This window comes from Myotis myotis, unplaced genomic scaffold (assembly GCF_014108235.1).
Source record: "Myotis myotis isolate mMyoMyo1 unplaced genomic scaffold, mMyoMyo1.p scaffold_m19_p_10, whole genome shotgun sequence".
Lineage (NCBI taxonomy): Eukaryota > Metazoa > Chordata > Mammalia > Chiroptera > Vespertilionidae > Myotis > Myotis myotis.
In genome coordinates, this window is record NW_023416314.1 from 16,531,677 (window position 1) to 16,559,609 (window position 27,933).

The following is a 27,933-nucleotide window of genomic DNA, read 5'->3' on the forward strand; positions in this document are numbered from 1 at the left end:
TACATTATTTTGCTGCTTAGCTCCAGATTTTTTCTTTTTTCTTTTTTTTTTTTTAAATATATTTTATTGATTTTTTACAGAGAGGAAAGGAGAGAGATAGAGAGTTAGAAACATCGATGAGAGAGAAACATCGATCAGCTGCCTCCTGCACATCTCCCACTGGGGATGTGCCCGCAACCCAGGTACATGCCCTTGACCGGAATCGAACCTGGGACCTTTCAGTCCGCAGGCCGACGCTCTATCCACTGAGCCAAACCGGTTTTGGCCAGATTTTTTCATATTTCTTCAACAGAGAATGAAAAAAGCCACAATTCATGAACACTTAAACCATGTGCTTGGCACCATTCTAAGATATATATATATATATATATATATATATATATATATATATATATATATGTGTGTGTGTGTGTGTGTGTGTGTGTGTGTGTGTGTGTGTGTGTGTATACTAGTCTATATGTAATTTTCACAATAATCTATGCAGGAGTCCTATTAATTTCCCCTTTTATAGAAAAGGCAACTAAGGCACAGAAAGGTCTTAACTAGCTTGGTCACACAGCAAGTAATGGCAGAAGAAAGAATCCAGGCAATTTGGCTACCCCAAAGTCTTTATTACTACCTCTTAATACAAAAACCTGCATAATCACAGATAGGTCATTAAAATTATTTTCCCAAAAAAATGGACTGATCTTCCTTCAAAGGTGTATTCACCTCCCCCTTTAAAGCAGAGAGAGAATATCGGCAGCTCCTCCGCATCAGTCCCCATCTTCTGCCTCCGAACTTTCATCGAGAGCGAGGCTCAGGGCACTCTGCCACAGCATGCTCCTCTACTCGGCTGGCCTGCTCTCCTTGCCAGGTGCTGGAACCCCATGCATTCTTTTGTAGAAGCCAGACCAAGCCCTTCCCAGGCCGAGTTCATAGTGGTCTTTTCCATCTCTGAATTCATGTAACAATCACTGTTCACAGACATACTCTTACAGATGACCTTCTCTACAAAGTTTATAGGGAGTGTGTATTTCCTCAAAGTAAATAGCACAGTGCCTTGCATGAAATTGGTACTCAAAAATAACTGATTGACTAACTGATTGATAAAGAGAGGGTCCCCAGATTGTAGGGGGCCTGTGTGGCAGGCAGCCAGACTGGTAGCAAGTAGGCATTTTAGTTCTTGATTTTATGTCTTTTATATGATTTTTAAAAAAATCTATGGATATTTTTAACATATCTGGAAAATACTCACTCAATAAATTATTAACGTGCCAAGCCACTGTGCGAGGTATTAAAAGCTAAACTTTCTTTCCTGACCTCTATACCCAGCTTGCCAGTTGCCTTCCAGGTATATCCACAAGTTCAAATCCAAGATTATCATCCTTATCCCTACAACATAGAAACAAATATTCCAAACTTGCCTCTCCTTAAAGTCTCAACATTTTGTGTCAATTACTTTTTCCATTAAAAAACATCTAAGTTAGATATTCATGTTATGAATGTAATGAGGAAACAGTACTAAGAGACCTGTTCTTTATTCTTTTGCCAACTTAATAATACCATCAGGGCAACTCTCTATGTTTCCATGCTGATCTTGTACTAGCGGTGGGCAGCTGCAATTTTAATTATTATGTGCTAAAAGAGTTTACAATTACTTTCAGAACATTCTTTTTTAATTGAGGATTTTAAGTGGGACAAATGAAGCAAAGAAACTGTTATATTTTTGACAGCCCTTGAGATATAAATCTTTATACAATGTAGAAGTGTAATTAAATAAAATTCAAATTTAAAAAGCTAATAATTCATATTAATGATACATGGTAGAGATGTTTAAGTTTCTTCCACAATTTCAATCAGGAATTAATTAGCTTCTAAAATAAAATACATGGAAAATTAAGGACTCGCTTGAATTCGAATGCAACAAATATTAACTAGAGTTTTAGTTCTTTGTAACGTCTATAAAAATTTCCCAAATGCATTGGTATAGACTATGTTAGGGATAGAGTCTGTTTCCTATGTTAGCTTTTTAAAAGACAAATTTAAAGAAAAGCATGTTGGTTGAGCATTCTCCCATGCACAGAGAGGTTGCCAGTTTGATTCCCGGTCAGGGCACATGCCCAGATTGCGGCTCAATCCCCAGTAGGGGATGTGCAGGAGGCAGCCAATGTTTCTATTTCCCCCTTTCCCTTTCTCTCTCTAAAATCAATATAAACATATTAAAAAAAAAGAAAAGCATCTTGGCATTTGCTTCTGCTCTAAGTGGGTTCTTTACATTTTACTTTAATTACCTTGCAAAGTAATTGCTTATCTATAAGTAAGTACTAAAATAAAAATTGGTAAATAAAAATATAGTAAATATAGATTATCTGAAAGAATACTACTAAGACATTTCTCCCACGCCATAACAGTGGTATAAAACATGAACATGACGTATGATAGGATCCACAATAAAGTAAGAAAATGTCTGTTCGTGACTTTTTCTTGAAGGGTAGCACACACCATCAGAATCCTGAAAAAGATAAACTTAAATTATTTAGTACACAACAGTATTCAAATAATAGTCAACATATTTAGCTAATATATTTTCTGTTAAAATGTCATGAAACATTAAATCTTTGACAATAAACTGGCAGTTAAGTACTTTTTAAGAAATATCAACAGTCTACTATGCTAACAATACATATGTTCATTACTACACAAACATGCATAATTTTTTACCTTAAGGAATTTGTAGTCTAAAAAGAAATCCCTCTTTTGAAAAAGTTCTTATAAAGTGCTAATATTGCTAAAATTTCCATTTTGCAATTTTCTTCCATCTTTGTTTTCTTTTAAAACATGGTTCATATGTACCATGAGGGACTGTATTTCTTGTGTTTATCAATAAAAAGCACCTACCCAGCACAGTGAACACTCAATAAACACTGAACTGATCGAATGAAGACACTGAGACGTGTCAGTAATATTTTGTATGCTACTAAAACTCAAGCATCCAACTCTGTGGCACAAAGACATTCATGGCATTCTTACTTATTTGACCTATAAGTTGTGGTTTGACAGAGAACTATGATTTACTTCCCATGAGTCACAGATTTAGCTCTTACTAAGGACTATTATTAGACATGTACAACAGAAAGGAAGGTAGGGAGAAAAGTTCATACTGTTCTCCAAATAAAAGCATACCTTAAATTTAACAAAAAGCTAAATATCATCATCTTTTTTCATAGGCATAACATAGCCCTAACTGCTAACTCCAGTTGTAACAACCCTGTTAATAGCAAGTAATTAAATTCATTGGTAGTAAATTTCCTCTCCACTTACATATGCTGTAACTTTAAAGATGAAAGAGGTAATTTGTATTTCCTTGGTTTGAGGATGCTTTCGAACACTAAAATAAGGGAGAAAGATACATTTTAAATATAATGAGCATTGGCATAATGCATTTAGTATTCAGGTGTTCTTAATCATATGTAATATGGAAATATATAACATCCAACTAAAGTGATTTAAAGAGAGTGGCAGCTGCGGTTTCATTCAAGGGTGATGCAAAGTCAACTGAGTTGGAATTGCAAAAATCTGAATTTAGAAGGCTGGGGCCAATCTGAGATTCAAACGACATGACTCCAAGGCCAGAGACAATTATTGGAAAAATGAGAATTGGTAAAAGATTGAAGCATAGAGAACTGGAAGGGTAGATAAATACACATTAACTACACAACTTAAACACAAATGCCAGTTCTGCCACTGATGTTATTTCACTTTGGTCAAGATTAATATTTCTGAACCTTAATTTTCTCATATGTAAATGAGGCATACTATGGTTCCTTTTAGGATTATAGGAGAATTAAGTAAGATAATGTATATGGAAGCTATTAGTTAAATTATGTATTACTAAATTATATAATATTAAAAGCAGCCCTGGCCAGTTTGGCTCAGTGGATGGAGTGTTGGCCTGTGGACTAAAGTGTCCTGAGTTCAGTTCTGGTCAAGGGCATATGCCTGGATTATGGGCTCAATCCCCAGTGGGGGGCATGCTGGAGGCAGCTGATCAATGATTCTCTCTCATCATGGATGTTCCTCTCTCTCTCTCTCTCTCTCTCTCTCTTTTTCCCTCTCTCTCTCTCTCTCCCCCTCCCTCCCTCTCTCTTCCTCTCTGAAATCAATAAAAATATATAAAAAATAAATTTAAAAAAGCATTCCCTCTCAGTAACTGTCTTTCAGTTATACTCTCCACAAAACATTACCAATATATAGTCAGAATGCAAACTGAGGATAGAGGAAATAAACTACAGATAGATATCTACATGTAAATATATATATGGGTTATATTTATAATGCTTTATAATCTGCAAAATACCTTTATATAATTTACCTCATAAAGATCAGACAACTCAGTGAGGTAGGCATCACTTCACCAATTTTATAAACAACTAGAGGCCCTATGCACGAAATACGTGCAAGTGTAGGCCTTCCTTCCCCCGGCTGCCAGCACCAGCTTCCCTCTGGCACCTGGGGCCCAGGCTTCCCTCACAGCCCCAGCTTCGTCTGGAAGGTCATCTGGTCTAATTAGCATATTACGCTGTTATTATTATAGATAGTACTAGAAAAGTTAAATGATGTATTTAAGACATTCCAACTAAAAGTGGTATTTCTGGGAATAGAATCTAGTTGACACAGAGTCCAGTTCTCTCTTTCTACACCTCACCTGTTTATTCTATCCTTACATACGCATCAAGGGTATTACTCAGATGTGATGTGTAGGCTAAATTTAAAGGAGCTATCCCGCCTCTTCACTTTATCAGGTGAAAGCACTGCTTCTCCTTTGCTACTTATGTAAAAGTAATGGGAGAAGAGAGAAAGGAGGAAGAGGGTGGACTTTGTGGGAGGGTGAGGGTGTGTGTGTGCGTGTGTGTGTGTGTGTGTGTGTGTGTGTGTGTGTGTTTGTGTTTGAGCCTGTGCAGCTATTGGGAATGGCCAGACCTAAGACATTTCAGGGTTCAAGATTCTTAGGCTGTTTTCACTTCTAAAACATTTCATTCTGACTTAAACCCAGGATTCATGTAATTAAACTGATTTCCATATATTTATATGACATGGATTGAGGTAATTTTCTTTATTTACCTAATGGCCAAGATATACTTTTTAAAAGTTGAAGAGTACATTTAAAATTCTGGGCTATAACAGTTACATATAAAACACGTGTATACACTACACAATCAACCAGATCAAAATACAGAACCTATCTACAGTTACATCTAATTTTATTTTTAAAATTTTAAATATTGATCTGAAGGTGTTTATATGAATGTAAACATATATAAAAATTCACCAACCTGTATGTACATTGTGATTTGTTCACTTTAGTGTATGGAAATTACCCCTCAATTTAAAAAAATCTAAAAAAAACACCCTGTAAAAGTTCGTGCTTATCAAATAAACTTAGAGGAAAATTTAGTATTTGATACTTCATTTAACAACCACTTAACACATATTAACATGTACCATAAGTGTGTTTTTAAAAAGTCCACATTTCTTTTAAAAAAATAATTATTGATTTTAGAGAGGGGAAAGGAGAAGGGGGGAGAGAGAGAGAAAAAAACATCAATTTGTTGTTCCACTTATTTATGCACTCACTGGTTGATTCTTGTATGTGCCCTGACCAGGGATTGAACTCACAACCCTGGTGTATCAGGACAATGCTCTAACCAACTGAGCTACTTAGCCAGGACCTCTAAGTGTATTATTTAAAAAAGAAACTATGATTTATACATTAAAAGTTGGTTCCTAACAGAAATAAATCAATTACTCCATTTTATTACCTCTAATCCTATATTGCTATTACTTTAAAATATCTCATAAGTTTCTAATTTTATAGGTCAAGTACAGTAACATCCATCTGATGTCTCTTAAGAAAAAAATAAAAGGAAATGTAAAGTGATATTAATTAGTGATTTCAGGTATGCCACTAATAATTGCATTGTATCAGGTGTTAGCAATCACTAACTCACTCTCCAGATAACAATGGTTTTGACGGATGCTGGGACATAATTTCCATATTGCTCTTTTCATTTTTTTAAATGGTGGGAGAGTTTTCTAAACATTCTTAATTAATTTTATTTTATTATCTTTAAAATTTATCCTTATTGTTGAAGTATTATAGATATCCCCCTTTAACTCCCACTGACCCCCTCCACCCTGCTCCCTTCCCCTCCCCAGACTTCTCAGCATTATTGTCTGGCCATGGGCTACGCATATATGTATATAAGTTCAAGAGAGGAAGGGAGAGGGAGAGAGAGAGAGAAGAGGGAGGAAGAGAGAAATCTCAATTTGTTGTTTCACTTAATTAAGCATTATATGTGCCCTGACCAGGGGTTGAACCTGCAAACTTGGCGTATTAGGATGATACTCTAATCAATTGAGCTACCAGGCCAGGACCCATATAGTTCTTTTAAAAACTATGTAAGGGTCTAGAAATAAAATAATAAATGAATGATTTCTTATTGATATCATTTGGGCTAATTTCTGAGGATCAGCCCTCTATTGGCTCTAATTGGGCTGGGCGCCTTCCCCACCTCCCCCACCATGAGGACTTGTGTGCATCTCCCCTGCGCTGGGAATAGGCTGCCCTCCTCTTCGCTGGCTCTCATGGGCTCCATTTGATTCAAGACTTCCCTGACTGCTGACACTGACAATTTCCTCTTTTGAATTTCTGGAGCATGTATAAAGTATAAAATGCTATTAACACTTGCCTATAATTAATTGAACATTTGATTATATAAAAATTTTACTTATAAAAGATTTTAAACAATTTACATTACTATTATTTAATGTTAGTTTGTTGTAATTTCCTTAAGGTCAAGGACTATCTGATGCTCCTTTTGTAGTCTCTTTAGGTTCTAAAGACTCTGAAGCTTAGAGTTTGGCAGAGTTCTGTGCACAATATTAACACTTACTGGCTGCCTGATTAAGTGATTCCATGGACTCAATTTATATTTGTCTGTAAGATGTCATGAATTTTGGCTACTCATTTAATTAGTCTTTGAGGCATACTTTTTTTTTTAGCACCCAAAGAGTATAGAAGAGAATTGCAAATAAGAACCCAGGGAAGGGAATGTAGGAGAAAACAGAAGTTTCTTCAATGTTTAGGTTCTAAAGTTACTTCTATTTCAAATATCTCTAATAGAATTTCCTCCTCCACAGTGCATGGTAGTGAGGAATTCCACAGGTTCATGTGGCTGCTGAGAAACCACACACTGTGGTGGCAGTGGGGTGTGTGTATGTCTAGGTATAATGAGAAGTGTCCACAGGGAGTGCTAGAAGTGGTCTTGCAAGTTTTCATGAACTGCAAATGGTAAGAACAGAATGTTTGATGTAAGTATGTGTGTGCTTTTTCTGAAATTCTGTTTCGAATATATCTCATCCAGCAACCTTTAATGACTTTTTCATAAAAATCAGAGATCATTTTTTTTTTCAGAGATCATTTATAGAAATATTTTTGTTTTTAAAACCATATGTCAGAAATTAACTAAAATAAAATAGCTAAATCGTGTAGTTTTTTGTATAGCTATATGACACATGAAGTAGATAAGAAAACTGAGGTGTTGAGTTTAAGTAACAATCAGGAGTTTGATAGAAGTAAATTCTGTTTTTTTTTTTCTGGTAAAGTAACTTTTATAGCTAAACTCTGGGGCCCTTTGTTTCACTTGTTCCTATCCCCTTTGCCTATAAAGATGATCCAATATCTTTATCAGTGAAAAACCCAACCAAAGAACTTTCATTTTATTTAAAATTAAAATATAAATAAAAGATATAAAGTTTTTATCCGCATTTGATCTTCATAAAGAAAAAAACACACCTAGAATACTTAAAACAAATTGGGATTTGGGATTAGTTTAAAAAGTAAAGATTACACTTCGATGAAAATTCTTCCAAAAATTACAAAGGTAATTTTTTAAACTATTAGTCAAGCAAATTCAAACATCCTGAGGGATCTTCTGTTCTCTTGAGATTTAATAGGAGGCCTGGGGTAAAGGAGGAGACCTGGAAGATGGCAGTTGCTAATGAGGAATGGAGCGGGTAACAGGTCTGAATGAGGAAACAAGAGGCAGGTGAAGAATGAGGGGACTGAGTACTAAAAGAGGGACAGGGAGCCCTAGCTAGTCTGTCTCAGTGGATAGAGCATCAGCCTGCAGACTCAAGGGTCCGGGGTTCAATTCCAGCTGGGGCAGCTGATCAATGATTCTCTCTCATCATTGGTGTTTCTCTCTCTCTCCCTCTTCCTTCCTCTTTGAAATCAATTAAAAAAATATTTTTTAAAAAAAGGGACAGAGAAATCAAGACATTTTCTAGCTTGGAAGAGGAGGAGGCTATGAGGAGGTTAGGGTGGTGCCATTTTTATTTACTTTGATTACTAATAGGACCACAAACAGATGCTGGGTAATCCCACCATAGTTTAACAAATAATTTGTTCTATTAACTAGAGGTTTACATATCGTAATCTAGCAACATTACCTTACTAGATCCTTATAGATAAGCTTTGTTGTTTCCAGATATGGATTAATCATATCCTCATATTGACAAAGGGCTCCACCAAGGCAAAGATGTTTGAAAAGACAAAACAGGAACTCTTCTCTATCTGGTTGGCTGAATATTTCATATTTTTCTGAGTCTTCCACTAGCAAAACCTATGTAAGATGAGAAATTCATCTTAATGTAACGTAATTTGAGGTTCTAATTGTTATGTTTTTGCAAGTTTCAATTTATATCATCTTAGTCCTATTTTAATAACCAATCCCTAGGCAACTGGCGAGAGTGATCTGAGAGACTTGCAGCTGGTTTCCACCCCCATTTTATCCTTAGGTACTGACCTTCAATGAAAGAAATAAATCTAAATCTAAACCTTCTCTTCTACTTTATTTCTTTGTTCTAGTTTGTATCTTCAGTAATTGTTTTAGTGCTGTTGCAATTTAGTGTTGAGTCAAAGAAAATCTTATTTAGAAACAACTGGAGCACAAATAAAAGGAGAAGTTTCTCCATCGAATTAGGTCTATAGTCTTTGCTTCTATGGAGGCTAAACACAATGGTCATTTTCTATGTCCTCTCACCTTCCGGTGTTTGGGTCACTACTTTCCTTACCCCCCCAGTTACTCCATTTTGAACTATTCAGGTAATTAGAGCCTCATAACCACCTCTCCCTTTCCTGCTCTCTTTCAGAAAATAGTTTGACTAGGTCTGATGTTGGGGATTTTTTTATACCATTGGGCATTACAGGCAATTGATTAATTTGTTGACTGTGGTGGACATGAACAAGGTGATGAATGTATGCTATAACATATATTTATTTTATTAAATTGTTTATATCCCAAATACTTTTTAAAGTACGGTAAATACCTAACAGTAAAATATAGATAAAATTAGATAAACATAATAAAAGATTTTAAAAACTCTTACCAAGAAATAAAATGGGAAGAGAAAACAAATACACATAAGAAACTCTAAATGGAGAAAAGCTATAAATATCATACATACTAGTACACTTAACACCACCATACAGATAAAAGAGGGAAACATAAGTTATACAACAATCACTGTCTAGTAGCAAGAAGTACACTTAATTAGGAAAACTGATTAAGCTTAACATTCTATTTACCCCAATCTCAAATGAAAATTCATCACAATGTCGTTATATGAGGCATTTTAAAAAATAATAAACTCTATGGTGCTGTCTATATAAAGTTTACTTATAATGACTTGATGAAAGCCAAAGTATATATAGTAAAAGATAGGTAAGGGGAAGTGGTCCGTAGTTCACTGCTCCCTGGGTGTGTCACTTGTACATCTCCCTTCTCTCCCTTCTTCCCCTTCTGTAAGGAATGCTGTGATACTAAAGCCCAAGGTTGTAGCTACTAAAACCCAAGGCTGATCTGGCTTAATACCTGGGTGACTAAAGCCTTTAAGAATGAACAGTTGAAATATATGGTGATGGAAGATGATTTGACTTTGGGTGGTAGGCACACAATGCAATCAATACACAGCTCATGTACCATAGAAAGGTACACTTGAAACGTATATAATCTTATTAACCAATGTCACCGATACATTTAATTTTTAAAAAGAATGAATTGTTAACACATTCCTTACAAGCACTCCCATATGTTGAGTTGACTAGGTTATGCAATTTAAAAATTACGATAATTAGACATTTTTTTTTGGAATGAATGTTAAACAATACATTCCTCTCCATTCACATGTAGATGTGTTTAGTGCTTTGGTATGCAACTGTTAAGGAGCCAACTTCCGAGCTGCAGTCAGAAAGGAGGTTATTATCATCAGTACTTATGCTATACAGTATTGCCAATAGAATCCGTATTGCTGTACAATGGGGGGCCCTTTCTATTTCATGCTAAATCTGGAAGTTATTTATTTTTCAGCCAGAAAGCAACCAAATTAAAAGAACAGGGTGGCAAAGAACACAGGAGCAAAACATACAGGCAACTACCAGAAAAACACTGAGTCCCAGCACTTCCTGAATAAAGGTGCACTATTCATGGCATAACTAAGACAAGCCACAGCAGGCAGTTTTAAACAGAGGACTCTATTGGAAATCAAATCCTCTTTTTAAAAAAGTCCATTGCTGAGGTTCTCTGTAGAAGTGTTGGTAAAACTCTCCAAAATTAGGGGTAAGGGCCTTGAGACAAAAAAAGTTCAGTATGCGAACACAGATCAGCGACAGAGAGAAGAGCTGAGATTAATTGTACCCAAAAGGAGAGAAACCCAGACTAGACTAGACACCGTTTGAAAGATAATTTCCAATACATGGTAAGAAGGAGTAGAAATTATTATCAGATCCTCACTGCATAGTATTTATATTCTTATTATACACTAGTGGCTGGGTGCATTAAATTCATGCACAGGGGGTTGTCCCTCAGCCTGGCCTGCACCCTCTCCAATCTGGGACATCCCTCTCACAATCCAGGACTGATGGCTCCTAACGGCTCACCTGCCTGCCTGCCTGCTTGATTGCCCCTAGCCACTTTGCCCGCCAGCCTGCTCACCCAACAACTGCCCCCTCACCGGCCTTCTCACACCCAACTGCCCTGTCCTTGCCGGCCTGATCTCCCCCAGCTGCCCCCCCGCACCGGCCTGATTGCCCCCAACTGCCCCCCATGCCAGCCTGATTGCCCCCAAATAACCCCCCCGGCTGGCATGCTAACCCCCAACAGCCCCCCCCCCCACCCCCGCCGGCCTGATCACCCCCAACTGCCCTCTCCTCCCGGCCTGATAGCCCCTAACTGCCTCTGCCTTGGCCCTGCCACCATGGCTTTGTCCAGAAGGACGTCCAGAAGGTCTCTTGGTCTAATTAGCATATTAACATTTTATTAGTATAGAGGCCTGGTGCATGGGTGGGGCCAGCTGGTCTGCCCTGAAGGGGGTCCTGGATCAGGGTGGGGGTCCCCTTAGGGGCCTGACTGGCCTGGGCGAGGGGCTGGGGTGGTATGCAGGCCTGCCACACCCCCATCGGGGTGGGGGTCCCTGCTAGGAGGTGTGGCTAGCCTAGTGAGGGGCTGATGGCCTATGGGGGCAAGGGTCCCTGCTGGGGGGGCGTGGCCAGCCTGGGCGAGGAGCTGATGGCTGTTTTCAGGCTGGCCACACTCCCGTCGGGGTGAGGGTCCCTGGGGGGGTGGGGGGGCGTGGCCAGCCAGGGCGAGGGGCTGAGGGCCATTTGGGGGCAGTTTGCAGGCTGGCCAAGCCCCTGTCTTTGTCTGGAAGGTCTCCCAGTCTAATTAGCATATTACTCTTTTATTAGTATAGATAAATATACTTCACTTAAGACCAAACTATATGTAGTCTCATTCAATTGGATGAGTTTGGTTATTCTCAATTAGTTCATTTTATTTTCTTAAACTAAGAGTTCTCTTAAGTATTGTACTAGTGTAGAGCAATGTACAGACTAGCTGGATGCCTCCTGGTCTCCTACAGACAGCATTGCTGTGTCTATTATGGTACATCAGTAGCTTCCCTAGTTCATTTCTATATGGACTTGCAACACATTAGATTTGCACATTCTCATAATGTAGAATAAGAACAGTAATTATTAATTAATAATATCAAAAGCTTACTAAGTGCCAAGCATTGTGCTAAGCACTTTAAATGCATTATCTTTCATAATTCGTACATTATTCCCATTTTATAAAGAAACTGAGGCTTATAGACATTATCAATTATAAAGTGGCAGAGCCTGGATTTGAACCTATGAAAATTTGATAACAAAGCCCTAATTTGTAACCACTTTGTAAATACTCTTTCTCAGTAATTAAAATAATAATATTTCAACCGCATTTTATACTTTTTAAAAAGTGTATTTAAATGCTTTCTCCACTAATTTTTCTCAATGATTCCAGGAAGAAGGTAGAATGGACATTATAAAAAATTTATTGATTTTAGAGAGAGAGGAATGAAGAGGAGAGGGAAGAGAGAGAGAGAGGGAGGGAGGGGGGAGAGAGAAAGAGAGAGAGAGAGAGAGAGAGAGAGAGAGAAGAGAGAGAGATTTGTTGTTCCCCTTATTTATGCATTCATTGGTTGATTCTTGTATGTGCCCTGACCGAGCAACCTTAGCATATCAGGATGACACTCTAACAGAGCTACCTGCCCAAAGCCTAGAATGGACATTTTAATCTCTACAGGTAAGATCTTGAGGCCCAACATATTGAATGATTTACCTATGGTTATTATCTTGTACATAACTCAAAAATTAGGTAAAATCATCCATGTCTTCTGATTCCAGGTTCAATACCCCACACGAAAACAAAAATTAACGTAATCAAATGGCTTTTTAAAAAATCTCAGAGATGAGATAAAAATATTCTTTTACTCCAGCTATGTTTTTAAATACTCGTTTGGTATGTTAAGAGCCCCACATTGAAGAAAACCAGCCATCTATTACATAGGTCAGGGTTTTGTTACCTTACACTACTGAACATTTTGGGCCCGATAACTTTGTTGTGAGGGGCTGTCCTGTGTATTGTATGATGTTTCGCAGCATCCTTGGCCTCAGCCCATTAGATGCCAGTAGCAGCCAGTTGAGAACTACTGAAATACACAAGTAATTAAGTTGATGGTAAAAGTCTCATCCAAGAAACCTACCAATGTACTGATCATTATTCATTGCTAAGAGGTATTTTGTGGGTTTTAGACAGGCAAAGTTTTTGACATGAAGCATTTTATGAAATAAAATTTTATTGTGAAATTAAACAATTCTGTACTTACCTTTCGTAACTCATCAGAAATATGAAAGGGATCACAAAAAGAATCTAGACATTTAACAATATGTCCACTGTCTCGTACAATGTCTTCACTGTATAACCGTTTAAAAAATGACATTGAAAGCTGTGTGCAAGGAACATTTATGGCTTCAATTTTTTTCACCTCAGTTCCTGAAAAAAGATATTTTATAGACATATAAAAATTAGTTTAATATTTGCAATTATTTCCAAAATAAGCATTACTATGCAGAGGTTCAAAGTAATGACATCAGGTATGTTTTGATACATTTAAAAGATACATTAGTTTAAGAATTTTATTATTTTACAGCTTTTCATTTTTATTAATCATTAATAGTTTATGCCCTAGCCGGTTTTGCTCAGTGGATAGAGCTTCAGCTTGCCAACTGAAGGGTCCTGGGTTCGATTCCGGTCAAGGGCATGTACCTTGGTTGCAGGCTCCTCCCCAGCCTGAGCCCTGGTCAGGGACATGTATAGGAGGCAACCAACCTATGTGTTTCTCTCACATCGATGTTTTTCTCTGTCTTTCCCTCTCTCTTCCACTTTAAAATCAATGGAAAAATATCCTCTGGTGAGGATTTAAAAAAAATCATTGAAAGTTTATAACAAAATTTCACCATTTCAGGCCTAGATGAAGGATATGTAAATTAGAAAGTGCTTTAAAATAACTTTTTTTGTGTGTTGTAGGTTTTTAGATCAGTTTTAATGCACATATTATAATTGCCTATAAAAGCACAGGAATTACTTTATGACTTTGGATTTATATTATGCTTAATGCATATTACAAAATTTTAATTAATATAACTAATGGGTATTTCTAAAGTAATTGAGGATGTCTCAAAAATGTCCCTTTCCATTTAAAATTTTCTTCATTATGATCTCATTTACAGTGTTTATTGCAAAAAACAATTTTCCTTTATAAGGTATATTTTGAACCAGGCCCCAGTCATCACAAGTTTGGGATTAGAGAAATGTGAAATCATGGTGTTTTGTCTTATTCTCTTGTAGTTCTAGGTCTCCCCCGTCCCCTCTTATTTCCTGAATATGTCTTTCAGGGATGGATTTTCTGTTATTAGAAGTTCTATTGAATTACAGAAGTACATAAAGGTTAAAGTGAGTATTTTTATTATTTCCTTAATGAATTGTTCAATTCCCCTCTTTTATGCATCCACATGTACACATGCTCTCACTCAGATATAGAGGGGTATTGGTCTTCTTTCTTCAAAGTTCTATGGAGATTGTAGACTGCGGCATGGTGGTTTTTGGTGTGTCCTCTCCTCATACATTTGCCAGATCTTTAACCCAAGAAGTCGCTTGAGATTCAGAGGAGTAATAGTGGCAATTATTTGCACTTCCTCCCTCTGGCTGTCCACCTAGAATCCTGCTAGGACCTGAGCTGGGCTAGTGTAAAGGCAAGAAGGATGCCCAGAGCCAATAACTAGATACTCAGTAATTTCTAAAGCAATGCTGCTAAGAAAAGCTCCTTTTGTTTTAGAGGCAAAACCTTTGGGGGAATAAAGGGAAAAGTCCACAGAAAATGATAGAGTAGGTCTAAGCAATATTGAAAGGTCAAAGAACAAGAGCAGTGGAGAACAAGACAGTCTTCAAAAATGGGTTGTTGGCCACAGAATGAGAGACAAACGTTGGGCAACCTGCCATTTTAACAAATGTACCCGAGCTCTGATCTGAGGCGTGACGGGTTTGGATGATGGGAGAAGGTAATTAAATACAAACCACTTAATCTGAGGCACAGAAACAGCATTTGTTATGGACTGAATTGTGTCCCTCTAAAATTAGTATGTTGAAACCCCAACCCCCAATATAACAGTATTTGGACATTAGACCCTTAGAAAGTAATTAGGGTTAGATGAGGCGATGAGTAAGGTTAGGACTTCAACATATGGATTTTAAAGGGACATAATTCAGTCCATAGCATTCTGTCTCTGGACCCCAACATTCATGTCCTTCTCATATGCAAAATACATGTATTTTATTCCAACCGCACTAAAAGTTTTAATCATTCCAGCATGAACTCTAAAAGTCCAAAGTCTTATCTAAATATCATCTAAATCGGGTATGGGTGAAACTAGAGGTATGATTTATCCTGAGGCAAAATTCCTCTCCAGCTATGAACCTGTGAAACCAGACAAGTTATGCGCTTCTAAAAATACAATGGTGATACAGGCATAGGGATAGACATTTCCATTTTAAAAGTGAGAAATAGGAAAGAAGGGGGAATGATGGTTCCAAGCAAGCCTAAAATTTATCAAGGCAAATTCCATTAGATTTTAAGCCCCAAGACTAATCCTTTTGGTTCAATGCACTGCCTTCCAGAATCACAGGGCAGTGGCTCCACCTTTGTGATTCCTCAAGGTGAAGTGTGTTGTTGAAACTGAGGGGGTGGCTCTGATGATCTCTGAATTGCATTCTCAGTTTTCTTTTATTGAGAAACTAGAGGCCCGATGCATGAAATTCATGCAAGAGTAGGCCTTCCTTCCCCTGGCTGCTGGTACCGGCTTCCCTCTGACACCTGGGACCCGGGCTTCCCTCAAAGCCCTGGCTTCGTCCAGAAGGTCGTCTGGAAGGATGTCTGGTCTAATTAGCATATTACACTTTTATTATTATAGATAGAGCATGTTTACAGCCGAATGGCTCTATGGTATGTATATTCCTGTAGGATCTAAGATGTTTGACAATCTTTATTTTGTCTTTTTTTTTCTTTTTTTTCTGTTTCCTTTTGTTCAAACTGGTAGTATCTTTGCTAGTACAATCCCCATCTCATTTTCTGGCTTCTGTTGAAATGGCCAGTTAAGTCCATAAATTGAACCCGTGATCTCTTTATCAAATGGTAGCTCAGTCACCTTCTTAGTGTTCTCTTTAGAACAGGCTTTCTCATTTTTTGCAATATGAATATGCTGAGAATTTTCCAAAACTTCAGGTTCTGGTTCCTTTCTGCTTAACAATTACTTGTTCAATTCATTGCTCTCCTTTCATATCCTATATAATAAAAGGCTAATATGCAAATAGACCAAACGGTGGAACAACCAAACAACTGGTTGCTATGATGTGCGCTGACCATCAGGGGGCATGTACGGAACATGGCGGGCACTGGCTGTGGCAGGATGGTGGAGCAGGTGAGTGGGGGAACCAGGCCAAGGCACTGGTCACTGTCATCGGGGCAAGACTCTGGTGGTTACTGAAAACTCTTTGCTCCTGCGTATCGCGGTCCTGCCCGGCACTCGCACCTGCTGCCAGTGCTGGCCCTGCTTGCACCTGCTGCCAGCGCCGGCCCTGCTCACACCCGCAGCTGGTGCTGGAGCTGCCACTCGCACCTGCTCCGGTGCCCTGCCCGGTGCTGGTCCCGATCACTCGGCACCATCAGCAGGTGTGAGCAGAGGCTGTCGGCCCTGATTGCCCCTGAGGGCCTCTCCACTTCCCCTTGCTCCTGAGGGGCGATCAAGGCAGCAATTGCCACTCGCACCCGCTGATGGTGCTGGCCCCAATCATTTCACGCTGTCAGTGGGTGTGAGCAGGGCTGGTGCCGTCAGTGTGTGAGAACAGCGGCAGCGGGAGTGGGGCTGCCGGCAGACAAGGGACTGGGGGGGGGGGGAGGGGAGGTGCGGCGGGAGGGTCCAGGGGGCACGGAGGATGGGCTGAGACCTGCCCCTGTGCCTCGTGGCCCACAGTTCCTTTCAAGGTGCACGAATTCGTGCACTGGGTCCCTAGTTTTACTATAAGCATTCTAGAGGAACTAAGTTGACACTTTGCTTAGAAGTTTCCTCAGTTAAATTTCAATTTTATCACTTGTAAGTTCTACTATCCACAAAATACTAAAAAAGTTCAGCCAAGTTCTCTGCCATTTCATGACAAGGATTGCTTTTCCACCAGTTTTCAACAACATGTTCCTCATTTCCATCTGAAACCTAAATAGAATCAACTCTAACATCCGTATTTCCAGCATGCACCTCAAAACTTGTCCAGCTTATACCCATTTCCATTACACAGTTTCAAAGCCACTTCCACTTTTTTAGGTATTTGCTATAGCAGCACTCCACTTCCAAAGTCTATATGAGTTAGATCAGGCTGCTATCACAAAATACCATAGACTGGTGGTATAACAACAGACATTTATTTCTCACAGCTTGGAGGCTGAGTTGCCCAAGATCAAGGTGCTGGCTGATTTGATTCCAGATCCATAGGGCAGTGGCTCCACCTCTGTGATTCTCTCTTCTTGGTTTGCAGATGATTTTGTCCACACATTGCAGAGAGCTCTGTTATTTCCTCCTCCTTTTATAAGGGCACTAATTCCATTATGAGGATCCTTTCAGACCTCATATAAACCTAATTATATCCTAATGGCCTCATCTCCAAATACCACCACATTAAAGATTAAGGCTTCAGTATAAAAATTTTGGAGGGACACAATTCAGTCCATCGCACATGCTATCTGTTATGTAGGAATTTGGTTACACTATGTCTCTAGCATTTATAAGTTATACTAGAGGCCCGGTGCATGAAATTTGTGCATTGGAGGGGTGTCCCTCAGCCCAGTCTGCACCGTCTCCAATCTGGGACCCCTCAGGGGATGATCACTGTGGGATCGGGCCTAAACAGGCAGTCATACATCCCTCTCACGATCCAGGACTGCTGGTTCCCACCACTCACCTGCCTGCCTGCCTGACTGCCCCTAACCGCTTCTGCCTGCCAGCCTGATCACCCACTAACCACACCCCTGCCAGCCTGATCGACACCTAACTGTTTGCCTGCCAGCCCAATTGCCCCCAACTGCCCTCCCTTGCTGGCCCGATCACCCCCACTGCCCTCGCCTGCTGGCCCGATCACCCCCACTGCCCTCGCCTGCTGGCCTGATCGCCCCCACTGCCCTCGCCTGCTGGCCCAATCACCCCCAACTGCCCTCCCCTGCTGGCCTGGTCACCCCTAACTGCCCTCCCCTGCAGGCCTGGTTGCCCCCAACTGCCCTCCCCTGCCGGCCTCGTATCCCCCAACAGCCCTCCCCTGCTGGTCTGGTTGCCTCCAACTGCCCTCCCCTGCTGGCCTGATCGCCCACAACTGCCCTCCCCTGCTGGCCATCTTGGACTACATGGGGGAGACCATCTTATGTGAGGGCGTGATGGTCAATTTGCATATCACATCTTTATTATATAGGATAATGCATCATTATGATCCTACAGAAAGTTAAAAATGTACTATTTTCCACCTGGCATTATAATACACTGTGTGTCTTGTATCTGTGTCCAAGTTGGCGCTTTTCTGGCAAACTGATTAATGTGGAAGCGGCAGAGGTAGGAGAATGCAGTGGTCAAGGTTTTGATCTAGAGCCTGGATTTGAATCTCAACTCTATGCAGTCAGCTGGGAAAAACTGCGAATTACTTAGCTCATGCCTCTGATTCCTTATTTGTGAAATAAAAACATAATAATACCTCTCTCGGAGTTGTTTTGAGAATGAATAATGTATATGATGCTCTTAGCTGAGCAGATAGAAAGCATCCATTACATGTAAGTCAAAAAAGGGCAAACTGTGCCTAAATGAAGGGGGCAATGGCAGCTGGCTGAGAGGATGAAACAGCACTCAATGGCAATCAAGCAGTGCAGCCAGTAGTGAAGGAGGTTCCATCTCACTTTCTTTAACATTGGTTCACTTCCTAGAAGAATGTTCTCTTTCACTTTAAAAAGCCATTTCTTCGTTTATCAAGGCCCCCCGAGGAAAATCAGAGAGAAGGCCGTATTTCAGAAGAAGAAAAGTAAGTAGGGGGAGATAAAAACAAGCTAATGGAAGAATACTAGCAATCCACTAGAAACGTCTGCTTCTGAAATGAGGGCTACCTCCTCTGCCCTGTTTTTCAGAGTACTTCTAATTGATTCTGTCAGGAGCATGTGGGTTTTAGAACCTCTCCTTTTGCAATGCCTTTTTTAAAATTTAGAAAAAAGTGAGTGTTTTGTGAAGTATGTACCCAACACGGGGGAAGGTTGAACATTTTTCACAATGAACCTTATTTTTGTAAATGGATTGACTGGTTACTGTAAACATGCTTTATAAACACAGTGATACATGGCTCTAATTATTTCCTTTTGAAGATTTTGAATTGGTAAATACATTTGGTCAGATACTGTTTAACTTTGTAAGTAATCTGAAGATCATGCTGTACCAGCTTTTTACTCTATAAATTTTGCAGTAGTCCTTTAGCCAAAAGCAATAAAATCTGACCCACTAAGTCTAACATCATGAACTGTTTGTAATCTTGTTTTTGACTAATACCAAGAAAAGTTATTTTTGTGCAAGGCTAATAGAATTCCATAAAAATGCAATGTAAGAATTCACTGAAACAACCCCATCCAATTTAAAATCAACTTGCTTGTTCTTGAGCACAAATTCACATTATCAACCAGATTTTCCTTCTAAATGGATTGTTAAGAGGCCTCAATCTAAAATTTAAAATATAGTGTTCATGTACAAACTGATGGTTGCCCAGATGAGAGGGGTTTAGGGGATAGGTGAAAAAGGAGAAGGGATTAAAAAGTACAGATTGCCAGTCATAAAAACAGTCATGGGGCTGTAAAGTACAGTATTAGGAATAGTCAATAATGCTGTAATAACTATGTTTGGTGTCACATGGGTACTAGACTTATCAGGAGGATCACTTCATAAGTTATATAAATGTCTAATCACCTTAAACTAAAATAATATTGTATGTCAACTTTAATTTTAGAATTAAAAATAAAATAGATATTTTAAAAAATATATATTTCTCATGTTTTTGTTTTCAAAATAGTCTTCTATTAACACTCTTAGTCCCTGACCTGAGAGTTATTTAGAGGTTTGAATGTTGCTAAGTGTCTTGGTAATTTTCTTTAAAGATTTCTAGCTGTATTTCAATGTACCATGAAAACATTAGCTATATAAAGTTCTTCTTTTGAGGGTTTAAGACTTTTCCAAGATTTAACATATTATTATTGTTTTTAAATTAAGTTTATTATCGCTACAGAATTATTTTTTATTTTTAAAATATATTTTTATCATTGATTTCCAGAGAAAGGGAGGAGGAGAGACAGAAATTGCAATGATGAGAATCATTAATTGGCTGCATCTTGCATGCACCCCACTGGGGATCGAGCCCACAACCTGGGCATGTGCCCTGACCAGTAATAGAACCACTGAGCCATGTCGGCCAGGCTGGTATTATTATTTTTCAACAAATGATCCATAGCCCGGCCGGTGTGGCTCAGTGGTTGAGCGTTGACCTATGAACCAGGAGGTCACGATTTGATTCCTGGTCAGGGGACATGCCTGGGTTGCGGGCTCGATCCCCTTTGTGGGGCATGCAGGAGGCAACAGATCAATGATTCTCTTTCATCATTGATGTTTCTATCTTTCTCTCCCTCTCCCTTCCACTCTGGAAAAAAAAGAATGATCTTATATATAAAAGAATTGATCCAGAGTGGCTAGTTCCCATCAGAAATCCAATACCCTGCCCCAAATGAGATTTTGCCTAAGCATCCTCAAACCAGTGGCATCTTACCTGACCCTTTCTTCCTGTGTACAATTGACCATTTCCCTTCTTTTGCTCCCAATGCTTTGGTAGCCCCAGTGATAGATTATTGCACATATTTTTCCACATGTCAAATTTTTGAGTACAGGTTTTCTTTTGTTCCTCTTAATGTTCCCTGTATCTGGCAGAGTCCATGGAAAGTGCAAAATAAATACTTTCCAAATTAATGAAAAGAGAAAAACTGCTCTTATGTGCCAAGCCAGGAAAAAATGCAGGTCAGGCCTGGCACAGCTTTCATACTTGACTTGATGTTACCAAACAATGACTATTCACAATATGTATTTTAATAAAAATTCCTGGGACAAAATTTTGTTATGACAGTAAAATAGTCATCTGAAAATATAAAAACAAATTTTATTTACCTAATGTAATCCACTGTCCAGAATCTGAAAGTAACTTCAAATTGGGAATAACATTTGGGTCTTTGAAAAAAGCCTAAAATACAAATTTGAGGAAACAAGTTAGATACTTTACTATAAACAATAATAAGAATTAACTTCTAAAATAACTATAGTAAAATCTCACTTAAATCAATTGGGGAAAGACAATTTTAAATCAATAAAATGTCTAAGTAATAAACGCTTTATAAAGAAGTGAAGTTTTGTTACCTTCAAGTTGGAACAGTTTGAACAACACTATGTCAAAGTACAGACATCTTTGACACTTAATTTAATAAATAGAAAAAAATGATTTACAGTGAAAAGGAGGAGGCTATATAATGTTTGAAATTTGGTTTTCCTTCTATCTTGCTTTCCCAATTAATTGTCTTGGTAATCACCACCACCCCTCCCCAACTAGATCTAAATCTAAAAGTGATTGTCAATTTAAATCTATGCATGGAGCACCATAAGTAAGTCATAGATTTGACGTCCTAAAAAAGAAAGTTTTCCATATGACAAAGGAAAATAAAGTAGTTGAATTTTAATTTCAAGCACCAGCAGCTGACTCTGGCTGAAAGTTCAGAAGAGAAACTTCATCAGGCAGTCCACATAATTTTCAGGGCGTGGAGAGAATCAGCTAGAGGCTGGGCCCTGGGAACAACCCATCACCCTCTGTAGAACTGCCTGATGAAGAAACAGTCATCCTTGTTGCAACTCCATCAAGCATTAAAGGAAGCTTTCACCATCCCTTCTCCTCACTAAGGCCGCTCCTGCCAGGACTGCCCTGCCTGAGACCTGGACGCCTCTGCCATCACTGTTGCCAGTGAAATGGATTCTCTGTGCACCTCTTTCCTTAAGTTGCTCACTTTGAAATCTCAGGTCTTCACTGATAAGTCTGATTGGTAAACCTGGACCCCAGGTTTGTGCTTGGAATGCAAAGGAGGCAAATGTTTTGGGTTCCACTTTGTACTTCCTAAAAGTAAAATTACCTTCAAATCACATATATGTTCAAAAGGTACTGGACAGTCAGTAAAAATAATGTTATCTGTGATAAGCAATAAAAGAAAAACAATGGATTGGGAGAAAAATATTTGCAACAAATATGATTTTTTAAAAAAATCTTTGGCTGACATCCCCAATGGTTAAGATTTTCTTAAAAGGGGGCTGATTGCCTGGCCAGCATGGCTCAGTGGTTGAGCACTGACCTATGAACCAGGAGGTCACAATTTGATTCCCCGTCAGGGCACATGCCCAGGTTGCAGGCTCAATCCCCAGTGTGGGGAGTGCAGGAGGCAGCCGATCAATGATTCTCTCATCACTAATGTTTCTAATTCGCTCTCCCTCTCCCTTCCTGTCTGAAATCAATAAAAATATATTAAAAAAAATAATAAATAAATAAATAAATAAATAAGGGGCTTTTTAAACCTGCCCAAAGGGCCTTGGCCTGTGTAGCTCAGTTGGTTGGAGCTTCACCCTGTAGACCAAAAGGTTATGGGATCTCTGGTCGGGGTGTGTGCAGGAGGCAACTGGTCAATGTTTCTCTCTCTCATCGCTGTTTCTCTGTTCCTCTCTGTCTCTCTCAAAACAGTAAGTATATAAAAATTAAAGCTTTAGCCAGTTTGGCTCAGTGGATAGAGCATCGGCCTGCGGACCACAGGGTCCCCGGTTTGATTCCAGTCAAGGGCACATACCTTGGTTGCAGGCTCCTCCCTGGCTCTGGCCCTTATCGGGGCTCATGCAGGCAGCAACCAATTGATGTGTTTCTCTCACATCGATGTTTCTCTTTCCTTCTCCCACTCTCCCTAAAAATCAATGGAAATAAATATCCTTGGGTGAGGATTAAAAACAAAATTAAAATATCCCTGGCTGGTGTGGCTCAATTGGTTGGGCTTCCTCCTGAGCACCAAAAGGTCAGGGCACATGTCCAGTTTTGGGCTTGATCCCCGGTAAGGGGTGTGCAGGAGGCAGCCAATTGATGTTTTGCTATCACATCAATGTCTCTCTCTCTCTCTCTCTCTCTCTCTCTCTCTCTCTCTCTCTAAAAAACAAAAACAAAAAACTATAAAAAACTAAACATGGACAAAGGCTATAAAAAGTCATATAAACATACAAATAGCCAATAAATTTACAAAAATATGCTCAACTTAAAGAATAGAGAAATGAAAATAAAAACTAAGAGACATCACTTTTACCCATTACACTGGCAAGATTTAAAGACTGGTAACTTTGGCAGAAGTACCAGGAACTATGTACTCTCACACACTGCTGGTGGAAGTATGAATTTTTATAACCTTTTGAGAAGGAACTGGATATTAATCTTGAACATTAAAAACATGCATATCTTATGATCCAACAAATTCCACTTTCGGGTATGTGTCCTGCATAAATAAAATAACCAATAGATTAAGATTTATGTATAAAATTTTTTATAGTATTGTTTGTAGTGACAAAACCTAGAAACAGGTTCAATGTCCATCAATATAAGAAAGGTGGAATAACATACAGTACATTTACACTAGGTGGCATGCAGTTACTGGAGAGAGAGTCCATGTTAGAATGTAAGCTCCACAGGAGTAGGAGCCTTGTCTTTCTTACTAACTGCTATATTCCCAGGGTCTAGAGTGGGGCCTGGCACAGAGCAGTTACTCAATAAACATCTGCTGCATTGACTCTGAAGGAAAACCATGAGCGTTTTGAGTAGAAAAAGAATAGTTTAATATGTATGATAAAAAACAAAAAACAAACAAAAAAAACAAGATAAAGTCTCTATTTATATGAAAATAAAGAAAAGTATGGAAGAACATATACCAAAACATTAATAGTTACCTCAGAAGTGGTGGTTGTAGTGTTGTGCGGGAGCGGGGGCGGGGGGTGGGGTGGTGGTGCAGAGAAGGTAGGGGATAGAGATTGTTGACTCTATGAATTGTTCTTAGAGCTTAGATTGTTGCAATAAATATTTCTCTTATTTCAACATTCCTTTCAAGCCATCACACTTTTCCTAAATAGCTTCTTGTTTCCCTTCTCTACCAGTTATTCTTCTGTATCTGGCTGCTGCTCCACTACTCAACTAATGGACTCCACCTGACTTCCCAATTCCAAAATCAAATGGACACAGTCCCTGCCATGAGTATTATGAAGTGCGGGGTGTTATAAAAGTACATAATAGGCAGACTAATCTAATAATGTTGGGAAGAAAGGTTAATACAGAAAGAACATTTAGGTTTAGATGAGAAAGGTGAGTAGCAGGTTAGTTGCTAAATGTTTAACAACTGATATCCCTTCCTCTGCCAAAACCCTGATTTGTAGCATCTGCTGATTTCCATGGTGGATTCCATGACCCAATAGTTTAGCAATCAGCAAAGATTATTTAAAATTTATCAGTCAAGCTGTCCTGATATGGTTCTAGCAAGACACTGGAGATTATATATATATATAATTTAAGGTGGAAAAAATGGCAAGTTTAAACTCCATAATGTGAGAAAGGAGGGAGCATCCCATTCAAGGAAATGAGGTTCAGTGTGACCAGAGTCCAAGGGGCAATGGCCAGATGAGGCTGGGGACTTACGCTAGACCAAGCGCATCAAGCCCACAACAAATATTTTTGCGGCCCAGCCAATGTAACAGTATGAAAGGGACATTTTAATAAAAATTTCGTAACTTAATTTTTACAATATCCTGTTATACATAATTATTAATAACCAACTACGTTGGCTAATGACTGATTACTATAATCGTGTTGCATTAATTTCCCTTACATGCCTTACGCAAAGGCGCACCATTTCTCTCCACTAATACTAGCAGAGAATATTTTAGCAGCCGATCACCATGTCGTTAGTCTTGGACTGACTTGGTGTGTGAAACAGGAAATATTTTGCTTTCAGAGAACAAGAAAAATTGGTTCATTTGCGTTACACTTATTAATTTGTGCAGTTATTCAGTGTCTGGTAAGTTAATGTTCAAGAAAAATATTAATTTTTATTTAAATGTCCTATTATTTTATGTTAACGATTACTCATTTATTTCAGCCCTTTGTATTCAGCATGTCTCTATCAAAATAAACCTACGTTTCTATGAAAATTGAAGCTTTTGTTTTTTTTTGCGGCCCACATAAACTTAAACCTTGTTTATTTGGTCTGTGTTAGCCTTTGAATTTGACATGCTTGCACTAGACCTTGTAGATAAGGTTAAAATTTTTTTTTTTAAATAATATTTTCTTTCTTTTTTTAAAAATTCTCACCCGAGGATATTTTTCCATTGATTTTTAGAGAGAGTGGAAGACAGAGGGAAAGACAAATATTGATGTGAGAGAAACACATCGATTGGTTGCCTCCTGCACGAGCCTGGGTCAGGGAGGAGCCTGCAACCATGCCCTTGACCGGAATCTGGAATCGAACCTGGGACCCTACGGTCTGCAGGCCGGTGCTCTCTCCACTGAGCCAAACTGTTTAGGGCCGGGTCAAAAATTTTGATGTTGATCTAAGATCTATCTAGGTTGATCAGTATTTTGAGTTAAGGTCAGGAGGAAGACACTGAAGGATTTAAGCAGAAGAAAGGTGATTAGAGTCATTAAGAGTTAATTTTGGGTGTAGTATAGAGAATAAATTGAAGGGCTATAGAGACTAGTTGGGAGAGAGGATTATGCTATAACTCAGAATATCTAATATTCACATCAGTCAAGCCCATAGCAAGTAGGGAGGTAGAGAAGTGAATGGATTCAAAGCATATTGAGGAAGAAGGAACAAAGGGAGCCAGAGGAATCAAAGGTGACTCCTGGGAATTTTGTATGAAAACACCAGGCAGGATGCCTGGCATTTAATGAGAAAGGGACCAGGTGTGAAGATGAATAGTCAACAAGTGTTTGTGAATGTCTGTCTACATTATGACAAGCAAAACAAAGTCCCTGTCCCCGTGGAGTTTACATTTAGTGGTGGAGGATAAAGGCAAACATGTTACAGGTATCATACATGCCCAGTTACAAAGTAAGTTTTCCCCAAAGTTATTCCTCAGAAAAAAAGCAAGTTTTGCCTTATAAAGTTTCAAAGTAGTGTTTGCACATCTATTTTAGTATATATAATGTACATGTTTGAAAAGAAAAGGGCTACACCCTGGCCAGTGTGGTTCAGTTGGTTGGGGGTGTACGGGAGGCAGCTTACAGATGTTGCCATCCTGGGCACCAGGTGGTTGGCCTTTTAATTCCCAGTCAGGGGCACATGCTGGGTTACAGGTTTGGTCCCCGGTGGGGGTGTGTACAGGAGGCAGCTTATAGATGCTGCATCATTGATGTTTCTCTCTCTAAAAATCAATGGACAGGTCCTTTTCTTGTTGTTAATTCTCACCCGAGGGCATTTTTTTTTCATTGATTTCTAGAGAGAGTGGAAGGGAGAGAGGGAGGGGCAGAGAGAGAGAGAGACATCAATGTGAGAGAGACACGTCAATTAGTTGCCTCCCGCACGTGCCCCCACTGGGCCTGGTATGGAACCTGCAACCCAGGTACATGTCCTTGACTGGGAATTGAACCCATGACCCTTTAGTGCACAGGCCAGTGCTCTAACCACTAAGCCCACTGGCCAGGGTATGAATTCATTAAAAAAAAAAAAAGTAACAAGCTGGAATGACTCTCAATCAATACTGGTTTTGAATGCTTTTTAGACATCTTCTGAACAAATCTCTAAAGCAGGGAATTTAATTAAGATTTAGTCATTTTTCGGGAGGGGTATTAACTTACAAATTACATTTAAGTTATTATAAATGGAAGTAGGCTAAATGGCCTGCAATGAATTGATGTGGAGCTAATGGAAGTAAGTCTTCATAAAGGCTCCTTAAAGAAAGCAATATGATAGTTGTCATTGGGATTAAAATTACACACCTAACGAATAAAAAAACCCAAAACCTACCTTAATGTATGCAAATATATTTTGGGTTTGTTAGAGAATTTCCAGTGAGGCATTAGAAGAGATTCTCTATATCTCAAATAACTTTAGGAAAGCTGATGTGTTTTGGAAAAATATTAGATGACTCATAAACTAGAGTGATAACAAAGATACTGATGATAAAATGCATGTGAAGATTTGAATAAACTTGTTTCATAGAATGAGTTTGAAAAATACTTCTAAAATTAATATATTTCCTATATAATTCCTTTAAAAATATATTTGATTTTTACAGAGAGGAAGGGAGATAGAGTTAGAAACATCAATTACAGAGAGAAACATCGATCAGCTGTCTCCTGCACACTCCCTACTGGAGATCAAGCCCGAAACCAAGTTAGGGCTCTATATAATTCTTAATGTATGCCTACTGTATGCCACACATGTGAAATATAATATTTGATATTTTTATCTATATGACACTGCTGGTTTCTAATCCAATGTCAATTCTCTCCTCTCCCTCAAGAAATCACAATTTGTTTAGTCATGTAGGTGCTCAGCTAAAAGTCTGCACTTCTCGTCTCTGTGGCTGTAACCATGAGAGGTATGCAGTCTGGTCATGAAATGTAAGCAGATGTGTTGTGCATGTCTTCGGGAGAGCCCTGTAAATTGAGGAGCTTCCTTGCAGTTCCTGTGAAAGATTCCCCTCCCATTATCCCCAGCCCGTGGCGAGGATGCCAACACCGTATACTGAGCCCGGTGCTCTCTTAAGACTCAGAGTGAGATCTTATATTCACCCATCTAGGATATGGCCGCTTTGATACACCTCAAACTTAGCACGCCTAAAACTGAATT

General features: G+C 39.0%; 1 protein-coding gene across 1 annotated transcript in view; it reads right to left on the minus strand.

The window, feature by feature from the left end:
• Positions 1–598: 598 nt before the first annotated feature.
• The window catches only part of CFAP300 (cilia and flagella associated protein 300), a 33,025-nt gene continuing 5,690 nt past the window's right edge, over positions 599–27,933 (minus strand). Inside the window, exons 3-7 of the mRNA XM_036324601.1 lie at positions 21,194–21,266; positions 13,249–13,415; positions 8,494–8,666; positions 3,304–3,370; positions 599–2,494 (exon numbers count right to left, since the gene is read on the minus strand). Coding sequence (XP_036180494.1) covers positions 2,366–2,494; positions 3,304–3,370; positions 8,494–8,666; positions 13,249–13,415; positions 21,194–21,266 — 609 coding nt within the window. The 3' untranslated portion in view covers positions 599–2,365. The remainder of the gene's footprint in view (positions 2,495–3,303; positions 3,371–8,493; positions 8,667–13,248; positions 13,416–21,193; positions 21,267–27,933) is intronic.